This window comes from Bos taurus, chromosome 13 (assembly GCF_002263795.3).
Source record: "Bos taurus isolate L1 Dominette 01449 registration number 42190680 breed Hereford chromosome 13, ARS-UCD2.0, whole genome shotgun sequence".
Classification (NCBI taxonomy): Eukaryota; Metazoa; Chordata; class Mammalia; order Artiodactyla; family Bovidae; genus Bos; species Bos taurus.
The window spans coordinates 65566582-65578420 of NC_037340.1; the positions used below are offsets into that span (position 1 = coordinate 65566582).

The 11839-nt window shown below is 54.4% G+C and overlaps 1 protein-coding gene across 8 annotated transcripts in view; it reads left to right on the forward strand.

Moving 5' to 3' along the window:
* DLGAP4 (DLG associated protein 4) overlaps positions 1-11839 on the forward strand; it is a 201913-nt gene that overhangs the window by 132245 nt on the left and 57829 nt on the right. For 2 of the 8 annotated variants that reach the window (XM_059893035.1, XM_005214713.5), the window contains exon 1: positions 2781-3870. The exons of 4 other annotated variants lie outside the window; for them this stretch is intronic. Coding sequence is in view for 2 of the 4 variants with exons in the window: in XM_005214713.5 (XP_005214770.1) it covers positions 3840-3870 (31 nt within the window). In the remaining 2 variants the exon portion in view is untranslated. Of the gene's footprint in view, positions 1-2780; positions 3871-3919; positions 4020-11839 lie in introns of those variants that run through there. 2 more of the 8 variants (XM_059893037.1, XM_010811464.2) reach the window with 2 other exon arrangements.

Genomic DNA, 11839 nt, shown 5'->3' on the forward strand with positions numbered 1-11839 from the left:
ACACGTGTGTGCACACATACATATTGACGGATATTTTACAAAGAAACTGTAGCCTAGAAGAGGTGAGTATCAAGTCAGGGTAACCCAGTTAGTAGGTCAAGGAGCTCTTCCCCTGCCCTGGGTCAGCCTGACTTGAGTTCCCCACTATTCTGTGGGTGTTGAGGGGTGCTCATCCAAGGTTCTGGTAAAGAGCTGCAGTGTGGTCACAGGAGTTTCAAGAAGAATCATCTGGCAACATGGGCAGGATGGATTGGAGGCTGTGCAGTGGCCCAGGCAAGGCCCAGGGAGCTTGGGCAGGGAACATAGTCAGAGAATAATGCAAGTGTCCAGGAGACCTTCCTAGAGTGAGTGATGAGGAGCCAGAATTCCTGCCTCCTGAACAAGGGCCCTCTCCACAGAGGGCACTGGGCAGAATGGGGCCTTCCTCCCTCCTTGGACCTCCTTGGGCCTTCCTTCCTCCCAGCCTTGGACCAGGAAGTCCCTGGTTAACTGAGCCACTCTCCTAAGTCCCATTTTTAGGCAGACCCGTAGAACCTTCTCAGGGAAACAGTGATTGGGCTGGTGGGCAGGCTGGGAACCCCAGGTTTCTGAATGAGACAAAAATATCCCTTACTCCCTCAAGGGTAGAGAGGTCAGGCCAAAGGAGGAGAGACTAAGGTGCTTACATTGAACTGTGGAGGCCCTAGAGTGGTGATGAAGGACAGGAGCCTTGCCATGGGGCATCCCTTTCGTTGACTAGATGTTTACTGATCCCCTACCATGAGCCAAGTGGTGGTGTAGGACCAGGAACACCTCAGTGAACAAAATGGAAACCCTGGCCTTCATAGAGAGTATGCTCTTGTTGGGTGCAGATGGGTGGGTTGGAGGACAGACAAAGCAGTCAGTATAAATAATGCAAGTAAGTATATGGGGTTTTAAAAAAATATTTCTTTCTTTTGGCTGTGTCAGGTTGCAATCTTCATTGTGGCATGGTCTTTTTGTGGTTGTGGTGCAGGGCACATCGTGGGCTTAGTTGCCCTGGTATGTAGGATCTTAGCTCCCAACCAGGGATTGAACCCATATCCCCTGTGTTGGAAGGCAGATTCTTAACCCCTGGACTACCAGGGATGTCCCCTAAGTACATGGCTTATTGGAAAGCAGTGTAGGGCAAGGAGTACTGGGAGTGCCAGCAGGGAGAGGGGAGGGATATTGCAGAATAAATAGGGTACCAGGGTAGACCTCATTGAGAAACATGTTTGAGCAAACTCTTGAAGGAAGTGAGGGAGGAAGTAGTGGTGGGTACTCCAGGCTGGGAGAAGAGTGGTACAAATGCCCAGAGGCAGGAGGGCTCAGTAGCTGATGGAGGCCAAACAGGGCTGGGTGTGGTTGGGACACAGCAAGACAGGCAGGCTGTGCTTTGGGGCTTCCTGAATTTTCCTACGTAATCAATCTAAAGAATAAGTGAATGATATAGGTGTAGCCTAATGACTGTGAGAAGGGCAGAGTAAGCTAGTATTTTTCAAAGTGCCTAGGGCAGTGCCTGGCATCAATATTAAAAGCAAACGGTTGCTTTTAATATTTTTGTTGTTGCTGTTTGGTCACTCAGCCATGTCTGACTCTTTTGTGCCCCTATGGCAGTAGCCCGCCAGGTTGCTCTGTCCATGGGATTTCCCAGACAAGAATCCTGGAGCAGGTTGCCATTTCTTTCTCCAGGGGATCTTCCCAACCCAGGGATCCAACCCGCATCTCCTGCGTTGCAGGCAGATTCTTTAGCACCAAGCCACCAGGGCAGCCCGCTGTTATCATTATAACTTTATGCAAAAATCACAACAGTGGTATTGGAAAGACTGTATCATCTTCAGTAAATTTTTCTCCATTTTACATTTGGAAAACAGAGGTGCAGAGAAAGGCAGGGGCTTGTCTAGGTCACTTAGCAAGGCAGGTCGGGGAGCAGAAACTGGATATGCAGATGGTAGACCTACTGTAGGTGCAGCCTAGAGGGATGAGGCCCGGAGCAAGGGCCCAGACTGTGAGTAGGGGGACTCACAGGGGCAAGGCGGGGACTCAATGAAGTGGGGAAGCTCCATGAGTTGTGAAGGGAGTGACTTAGGAATTTACACAGCTCCTACTGCACTTGGCCCTCCAAGGTATCGTGGATGTAATGGTTTTATTTTACTAAAGAGGAAACTAAGGTTCAGGAAGTTGAATGAACATCTTGTCCAAGGTCACAGAGCCCTCCTGAGGCTGAGCAGGGATTAGAACCCAACCTGCAAGACCCCAGATGAGCACAGCAAAACCAGGAGGGAGCGGTGGGGACACTAGAAACCCTTAGGACGTAGAGTCCATAGTATTGGGAGGCTAATTTGACCACACACAGGTGAGACGACCCGCTTGTGCGGAGCCTCTGCTTCCCCTGGGGAATATCCAGGTGTAGCCACGATAAACTGGTACAGACTCCCGGGCCCCTCGCTCGTCAGGGAGCATGCGTCTCGTTCCAGCTGGAACCGGTTTGGTGGGGGCGGCTGGAGGGGCGGAGTCCCGGGTGCTCAGGCACGCGCGTGCTGACGTGGGCGCGCGCTCCCTCGCAGGGTTGGGCGGCCTGGGCGTGGGCTGGACTGAGCGCCCCGCGCGCTTGCGCACCCGCCCTGCCGGGCGCGCGCGACGGGCCACGTGCCGAAAGGGCCGCGCGCGCCCCCGCCCGCCCCGGGAGTCCCGAGCGACGCGCGCGCGCGTCTGACGCGGGGGGCGGGGCGGGGCGGGGCCGGCGCGGGGCTTTAACCCAGAGGCCCCGCCCCTCGGGCGTACAAAACCGGAGCCTCGGGCCGGGCCGCGTGAGGGAGGAGGGTGAGTGCCCGCCGCTGGCCGCAGCTGCCGCCAGCCCGTCCGTCACTTCGTCGGTCTGTCCGGTCCACGTCGTCGCCGCCGCCGCCGCCTCAGCCCGGACGCCTGGGGCCCGCCCAGCGCCGCTCAGAGCAGCCGCGGCCCCGCGAGGAGACGGGCGCCGCCCCCGCCCGGCCCTGCCCCCGCCCTCCTCCCAGTCTGTCCGTCCGTCCGTCCTCCCTCCCGCTCGCGCTTCCGTCCTTCTGTCCAGCCACCGACCCTGGGGCCCATCTCCCCGCTCCGCCCGCTTTGTCTCTCCCTGGCTCGCTGTCTCTTTGTCTCTGCCCTCGCGCTGCCTCCCAGCCCCTCCCTCGCTCCCCGATCTCGGGTCCCCCTCAAAGCGCTCTTCTCATCCCTCAAAGTCTCCCTCTCGGAGCGCCCCTGTTCTTCGGGACTCCCTCTCTGAGCGCCCTCTCATCTTGTGGGGAGGGGGCTTTCTTTCAGAACACCTTTCATACTCCCCGCACATCCCTTGGGGATCCTCCCATCTGTCCCCCACACCCCGGGGGTCTTGCCTCCTCTTAGCCCTCCTTTCTGCAGGCTTTTGCCTCTTTTGGTGTCCCCCCTGTACGCTGGGACCTCTGATCCCTTGGGGTCTCTACTTGGGAACCCCGAAGCTCCCCAGCTCCCTGACTTCCGTACCCCCTCCCTGCCTTTCCTTGGTTTGTGCCCCAGTCGTTGTTCTCTGTCAGGACTCCGCGCCCCCCAGCCCCCTGGGTCGGGGTCCCCTGCTTTGCTCTCCCTGTCTCTCCCTGTCCTCACATCTGTCTTGCTGGTGTCACCGCTCGATGTCTCTTGCGCTGCAGACCCCTTTTTGAGGCTTCTCCTCTGCCGGGGTCTCTTGCCCCCCACCCACCCACCCCCCACCGCGCTTTCTCTGCCCCGTCTCCCTGTCTCCCCTTCTCTCCGCTCCTGTGTCTCTCCCTCTCCCCTTTTCTGTCTTTGCCGGTCTCTGGGTCTCTGACCCCCATCCGGCCCTCATGGCTTTGTGTCTGGAGCTCTTGAAGCAATGTGAGTGGTGGGGTGTCCGGGTCGGGCCGGAGTCCGCCCGCAGGCTGGCCGCGGCCGAGGCTCCATGGGGTTGGCGCTGGGGCGAGGGCTGGCGCTGGGGACTCCCCACCAAGAGGGCAAGGGGAGAGGGGCCGGGCTGTCTGGCAGAGGTGGGAGTTGGGGCCTTTCCTGCTCTGAGGCTTCTGCTTTAGTTGCTTGTGTGTGTGTGGACCGTGCCACGGGCTGGGCATCCCTGCCCGCTCGGCCATGCATGGCCTGGCATTTTGGAATCGCTTGTGGGAAGGCCTGGGCTATTTTGGAGCCAGCAGGATGTGATATCACTTGGGCGTTTATTTAGACCTGACTGGGGGTGGGGGCTGCGTTCTTGCCAACTTGAGTAATCAAATTTTGCAGGGGGGTGCGGCCTCCTAGGCAGCCGGGCTGTGAGGTTTGGGGCCAGAACTTGTAAGCACCAGACTGGGCAGGTGAACCAGGGTTTATGTTGCCTTGGTCTTGCCGAGACCGTAGGTCAGGGTGAGGGGAGAAAGGAGTTGTTCTTCACCTGACCACCCTTGAGGTTTGGGCGTGGTGGTCTAAGACCTCTGGGGCCATGGGTCTGCCAGCCTCAAACCTTGTGACCTTGAATGAGACCCTCAACCTTTCCCAGCTTCAGTTTCTCCATCTGTAAAAAGGGAATAGTTGTGTCAATCTCACAGGGTTGTCATGAAGATCAAATGAAATATCTATAAAGACACTGTGGGAACTGCCAGCCTAGCTCTAACCTGAGCCCCACAGAGGGGAAGCAGCTAGTTCATGGGCACACAGGCTAGTTCATGGCAGAGTTGGGACGGGGATCTGGGCCTGGGACGCCCTGGTCCAGAGTTCTTCACCCCAAAGTCCATTGCCACCTATTATTCAGAAATACACCTGCCCTGCCAATAGGCCAGGGAACCAGCTGTCCCCGTTTATGCCCCGATTCCCAGTTGTTGTTTTTCAGTTTGTAAAGGTAGGTGGTGTGCCCAGTGGGATGTCTGTGTTGGGAGGCTGTCGGATTTTCCGTGTTCCATCCCATTGTTGTTTAAGGGTGGTCCTGCTTGTCCAGTGGCACTTGGGAATAAAGTCAGTCAGTTTGTGGTTGTGAGCCCCACCTGCTTTGCCGGCTTCCAGTACAGCAGGGGAACAAAGGCCCTGGCTGAGAGATGCTTCGCAGACAGCTGGGGTCCGCTGTCAGGGAGCCTCAGACATCCTAGAACTTTGGAGCAGGAGATCAGATCAGCTATGATAGCTCCCTTGTCTTACAAACAAGGTCCAGAGAGCACAGAGGGTTCAGCCAGGACTCCTGCATCCTCTTCTGTAGTACTGCCAGACCGGTCACAGTCAGGCGGGTGTCACCTGCTTACTGGTGTATAATGACAATTTCCAACATCCATTGACCTTTTATTGTGGGCCCCGAGCTTGACATGTTACACAGATTTCTTGCAGTGGGGAGGAGAAAGGGCTTGGTTTCTGGTCTAGAAGTGGGAGGATCAGGGTGTGGTCCCCACATCGCACCGTCTCAGGGAGGCTGCTTTTCCCTGGGCTTCAGCTTCCGTATCTGCAACATGGGAATGATCTTCCTTGTCCTCAGACTGATTCTGAAATCATGGATCCCTAAAGAAATTCTGGGTGGCAGACTGCCAAGGTTCTATTCTCGGCTCTGATGCTAAGATGCTGTGTGACTTCAGACAAGTGTCTTCCTCTATCTGTATTTTTCCTTCAAAAAAATGAGGAAGTTGGGTGTTGTGGACTTGGAGGTACTTTCAGCTCTGACATTTGAGGATTTTTTTTTTAAACACCTGTGGTTTTTTTAATTTTTTTAATTATGAATGACATTTGAGGATATTGAGGTAACTGAAGGGCCACCTATTTGTACCTACATCTCGTCTTACCTGTAAAAGTGCGTGTGATCACAAAATAACAGAATGTGTTGAGCGCTGCCAGGTGTGTGCTGATGATACACTGTGGGCTTTCATCAGAGAGAGACCTTGCCCAGGCAAAGAGATCAGAGACACTTCCAGAAGGAGGCAGTGCTTGAGCTGGGCCCCTGTACCCAACACGTTCTGCCTCTTACAGGAACTGTTCCAAACGAAAGAAAGAGTGTGGGGTTTTGAGTCAAAAATGCCTGGTTTTAATTGTTCTCCACTCACTGCGGGTGTAATCTTGGTCTAGTTACTCTCTTTCAACTTCGGCTTCTTCATCTGGACTCAAGATAATCATATTTACACTGCAGGGTCATGGTGAGGATTAAGTGAGCTTCTATATTTAAAAATACCTAGTACACAGTAGGTGACTTCTCAGGTAGCCCAGTGGTAAAGAACCCGCCTGCCAGTGCAGGAGATATGGGTTCAATTCCTGGATCAGGAAGATCCCCCTGGAGAAGGAAAGGGAACCCACTACAGTCTTATTGCCTGGAAAATCCCATGAACAGAGGAGCCTGGTGGGCTGCAGTCTATGGGATCACGATGAGTCCTTCACGATTTAGCAACTGCGCACGTGTGCAATACACAGTAGGCATTTAATAAATGGGAGCCTTCACCTCCAAGTAATATCTGGATCCCTTTTTCCTTTGTGGGAACAAGACAGAGGCCCAGCCTCTCCCACTACCCCCCTGTGGCTGGGGTTCAGGTAACCAGGAAAGCACCTTCTGGCTGTTCTGATGTTAATAGCAGTAATCCTCTAATCTCTCCCTCGCTGTGTGAGACCTTGTATAATCTGCCAGGCTCTTTCCTTGCTCATTGTTCCCCACAACAGTCCTGGGAGGAAGTCAGAAGCCAGTGGAGTTCTCCCTGTTTCACAGGTGAATGAAGCATAGGGGGCCCAGGGAGGGCCTTGTGCCCAGGCCTCTTGACTTTTCTTCCCCTGCAACCACAGTGTTGCTCCACATTTACTGCTGCCTGGTAGCCTACCCCTCGGCCACCTTCTCTCCATCTGGCATTTGTTCTGCCAGGAGGGTTTGCTTGACATTTCCCCAGCCTCTGAGCTCATCTCAGATTTAAAGAGACTAGCTTGAGTTCGGGTGGGGACTGAGTCACCACCTTCCTCCACTTTCTTACCCTGAGCTGCAGCCACACATGTCCAGAGGGCCACCACCGTAGACCTGCTGGTCATAGACCCTGCATACAACAGGCGTTCCTCCCAGAAGTTCAGGTGGCGCTCTCTGGGCTCTCCGGGGAGGGCAGGCTGCAGGGAGGCTCCATATGTATTTCTTCACGCCTAGGGGTTCTGGAAGCACAAGCCACACTGAGTTGTTGCCTGGCCTCTCCTGCTTCTAGCCCTTGTGTGCTCTACCCTCCCCCGTGGTACCTTGCTTCCCTTGGAGGCCACATAGTCACATGCCTCCTCTTCCAAGAAGTCTGTGATTGCTGCCTCTGGCTGGAGTCAGATTGTGAATTTAGTCTGCACTCGATGAAAGTGTGACCTTGAAGATCGCCTCTCTCTGCCTCCGTTTCCTCATAAAATTTAGGCTCCACATCTTGACACAGTTCAGGCTTCTGAGCCTATCCCCAAAGGGTCTCAGTTGACAGGTCTAGGGGCAGGAATGAGCTTTTTAAACCAGCCCCCTGGAGGAGGCTGATGCTGAGGGCTTATGGATTGCACTCGGGGAAAAACTGAACTGAGCGATTCCTGGCCTGGGATCACAGTTTGGCTTGTCCCTGCTGTGTGACCTTGGACTGATCGACTTTCTGCACCTCACTTTTCTTCTGGGTCAGAAAGGGATGGAAATGCATTTCTCCCACGTTGCTCTGAGAACGTGAACTGGTATCAGAAAGGTCCTGCAAGACATGGAAGCGTGTCTGCCACACTGGGTGTTGGGGACTGTGCTAGGCGGTTTCTGGCATTATCGCGCTGCATTATTGCAACAGTCCTGTGATACGGGTCTCAATATGATCCCGAACTGACAGGTGGGGAGACTGGTGCCTCATCGTGCTCTTTGTTTCAGGCAGGATTGGTTGTTTCCAGAAAGAGGTTACCAACTTCCCCTGCTCAGTCCCTGCAGTAGACGCCGTCAGCCCTGGCCAGGGTAGGGGCTATGAAATTGAACAGCTGGGCAGGAGTGCAGTGCAGTCAGCAACAGGAATTGAATGAGGTTGTCCAGGTGTGTGCTGTGCGTGCCTCTCAGGTTCTCAGGTTTCCCAGTCCTGTGGGAGGGGAGCCACAGCTGCCTCCCGTCCCTCAGCCTGTGTTGGAATCAGCTGGTATATCACCCGCCCACTCCTGGGAACCAGGGAAGACAAAAATCTATATTCTGGAGTTAAAAGATTATTGTTGCTTGTCTCACTATAAGAAGCAGTTCCAGGGAGGGGAAGGGACAGGGGGTGCCTAGCACTCCAGAAGACCATGTCAGGGCCAGGCAAGAGCCACCGCCCTGCCTCCCCGCCCAGGTCTCCCACATTTCTCTGTCCCTGGCCTGGATCACCTGGGGAGAGCTGGTGCACGGAGGCTCCGTTTGGCCAGTGTAGAGGACAAGAGCCAGAAAAGTGGTCCCAAGTGGTTGAAGCTGGACCCGGCTTAGCTGAGTTGGGCTTGGAAAACACTCTCTGACCAGCGATTTGCCCTCCCAGCCCTGGGCCGGGCTCCGAGAGGATGGGAAAGACCAGACAGACAGGGCCTCTGCCCCTGGGAACTCAGGCTCTGACAAGGGAGACAAGGCCTACAATTATGAGAGACTGTGTGACAGTCTGTAATTAAGCATCTGCTGAAGAAGGGCATTGTCTGAGGAGGAAGAAGTGAGCGTGAGCCAGAGGAAACAAGAGCCCTTGAGAGGGGGACTGGATTCAGAGACTGGCATTGGGGCTGGCGTGCCTGGGGATGGTTTCTCCAAAAGCAGAGGTGCGGGGGCTGGACATGGTAAGCACATATTTTGGAAACAGTGAGTAGACAAGTTTAGCTGCCGCTCTGGGAGGGCCCAGAAGGTTGTAGGCCGCATTGAACTTGAGCCGAAGAGCAGAGGCTTTGGAGAGCCATGGAATGGAAGGTTTTAGAGCCAGAGCAGCAAACTGGAGGCTTTTTTTCAAGATGAGTCAGGCTGTGTGAGTGGGACTGAGTGAAAGTGGTGACGGGAGGAGCTTTGCAAGCATCCTGGAGAAGGGAGAGGGCGGGGTGCAGGTGGAGCCCATGGGAGGGGGAAGGGCCAGTTGGGGTGCAGAGGATGTGTGTTCTCTGAGGAGAGCCCAACTAGGGGCCTGATGGGCCAGTGGGAAAGATGCTGGGTGTTGCTATTTGGAGCAGGAAATAACAGTCTGAGCGCATTGCTCGTCCACCTGCTCTGTGCCAGGCTCTGTGCCAGGGCCTCCATGGGTGCTCTCGTGAAATCCTCTAAATAAGCCTGAGGCAGACAGACTTACCATCCCCCTTTTACAGATAAGGAACGTGTGGCTCAGACCCAAGGCTGACTGCAAACACTGACTCTCCCAGTTCAGCTCGCCTTCTTAGAAAGGAACCTCCTACTGTTAGGGTCCTGGGAATCTGAACCTTCTTGACCCTTGAATTGAGACCCTTGAATTAATACATCCCCTGGGCTTCCCAGGCAGTGCTAGCGGTAAAGAACCCGCCTGCCAATGTAGGAAATGTGAGAGACCTAGGTTCGATCCCTAGGTGGGGAAGATCCCCTGGAGGAGGTTACGACAGTTCACTCCGGTATTCTTGCGTGGAGAATGCCACAGCCAGAGGAGCCTGGTGGGTTATAGTCCTTGGGGTCGCAAAGAGTCGGACATGACTGAAGTGACTTAGCACACATGCATGCACAAATATATCCCCTACAGCCCACACCCCCCGTGGTTTCTAAAGACCTGGAAGACTGGGCCTGAGAACCAGCTCAGAATTCCTTAAGGTGGAAGCCTCAGAGAACTGAAGGGCCTTCACATCAGCCGTTTTATTCACCAGGCTGTGAGCAGCCTCCAGAGCTGGGCCTCCTGTGTCTGGTCCAACTGTGGGCACGTCCATGACTGGGCACACTGGAATTCTCCTCTGGCCTCCTTCCCCACCCTGAGAGAGAGTGTTCCCTGGCCCAGCCACAAAGGCAGGAAGGGACTTGTCCAAGGTCCTCTCACCACAGGAGAGCCGGGTGATGAAACCCAGTTCTCCTCTCCCAGGCTGCAGCCAGGGATGCCCACTGGGCAGAGGGAAGGCGAGGGTGAGTGGCTACCAGGCGAGGCAGCGGTGGCTGGTCACAGAGCGCGGCTTGGAAACCAGTGGCCAGCCCTCTGTGTGCCCCCTTGAGCAGAGCCTTGGCTGGGGGTCTTGGCACAGCTTCCATGCCCCGCTCCCCACTCCTCCCTTGTCTGCAGTAAACACCCCTGGGACCCTTGTGCCAGTGCTAGTGATAAGTCACGAGTCTTATCCGACTCTTGCAACCCCATGGGTTGCAGCCCACCAGGCTCCTCTGCCCATGGGATTCTTCAGGCAAGAACACTGGAGTTGTTTGCCATTTCCTCCTCCAGGGGATCTTCCCAACCCAGAGGTCGAACCCACGGCTCCTGTATTACAGGCTAATTCTTTCCCACTGAGCCACCAGGGAATACATTGGCATGTACTCTCTGAGCCTTGGGGTTTACAGGGTACAATTGTAACTGCTCCCACAATTTTCATATCAGAAAGCAGGGTAAGAGTTTCGATGAGGGGTTTTTGTGCTCCTTTGGAACAGACTGAGCCTGAGAAGCCTGAGAAATTATGCAGACATTGGAGGAGTGAACTAGAGCGCCCCTGTGCTGTCCCTTTCGATTGTAGTCATTCATTTGGTCAGTGCTTTACCACTTGCCAGGTGCTTTGTGGTAAATGTGATCATTCTCAGGTATATTCATTCTTTTTATTTTGTTCACATCACATAGTTTTGGATCCTTAATGTTTGTGTAGCCCGTTTTTGATTTGCAGAGAACTTACCCACCTTATCTCAGATTCTTATCCAGCCCTAGGAGATCACTACTGTTCTTGTCATCCTCATTTTCCAGAAAGTGACTTGACCAAGGTCACTCTGGGATTTACTGACTGAGCTGTTGTTCACTTCTTCAACAAATATTTATTAAGTGCCTGCTGTGTGCCAGGTGATGAGCTGAGCCTGGGGATACAGTGACCAGGAGAGCCATCTAGAGACTTAGCTTCTGACCTCCCAGAGTCCACCGAACCTTCAGGGTCTAGCAAGGATCCACCCCAGTGCTCCTTCCCCCCACCCTGGGCTCTTTCCACTGCAGAGCCCTGGAATTTGGGCATGAGGCTTAACACCTAAATTGTTGTAGCCTGTGAGCCTTCAACCTGGAGCGTCATGATAAAGCAAGCCAAGACAGCAAGTCTCCACAAACTGAACTTCAAGAGTGACAAAGGAGGTCTTTGGTAATGACTTAATTATTAACAAGAAGGTGAGGGAGGGCATCTCTACAGAAGGCCATCTGCTTCTCCCCAGGGGGATGGAAGTCGCCCAAGGGTGGCCGTACCTAAGATCCTGGCCTGAATTTTCTGCCACCTCCAAATATTTGATTACAGTCTGCACAGATGTGGAGCCCTGTGGCCATGTGCTAAGCTGGGGACCCTCCTTGCCTCCTTTAATATTAAATGAGACAAAGTAAAGGCATATCGTAGGATATCAGTCTGGAAGGAACTCTCCCAGCCTCCTCACTTTCCCATGAGTGGGAACCACGTATCAGAGGGGAAGGGACTTGCCAGTAGCCCATATGGAGAGAGATTCTTTTCCCCCTTTCTGTCTTACCAGCCCAGCTTAGTTTCCCTAGTCCTTCTGGAGGAACTCCCCCCTCCCAACTGTACCTGTTGAGTATTCAAAACCCTCTTCAAGTCTTTCTTATGCCTTAAGGCCAAGTTTTTTCCCCCTGAGTCTTCCCTGCTACTTTCTTCCCTGCCAGAGCCCTGTGGTGTCCAGGCGGCCTCCGTCTGCTCTCGGAGGCTGACCACCTGTTCTGCACGGCGACCAGCAGCCCTGAGGAAGCTTCAGAATCCAGATGTC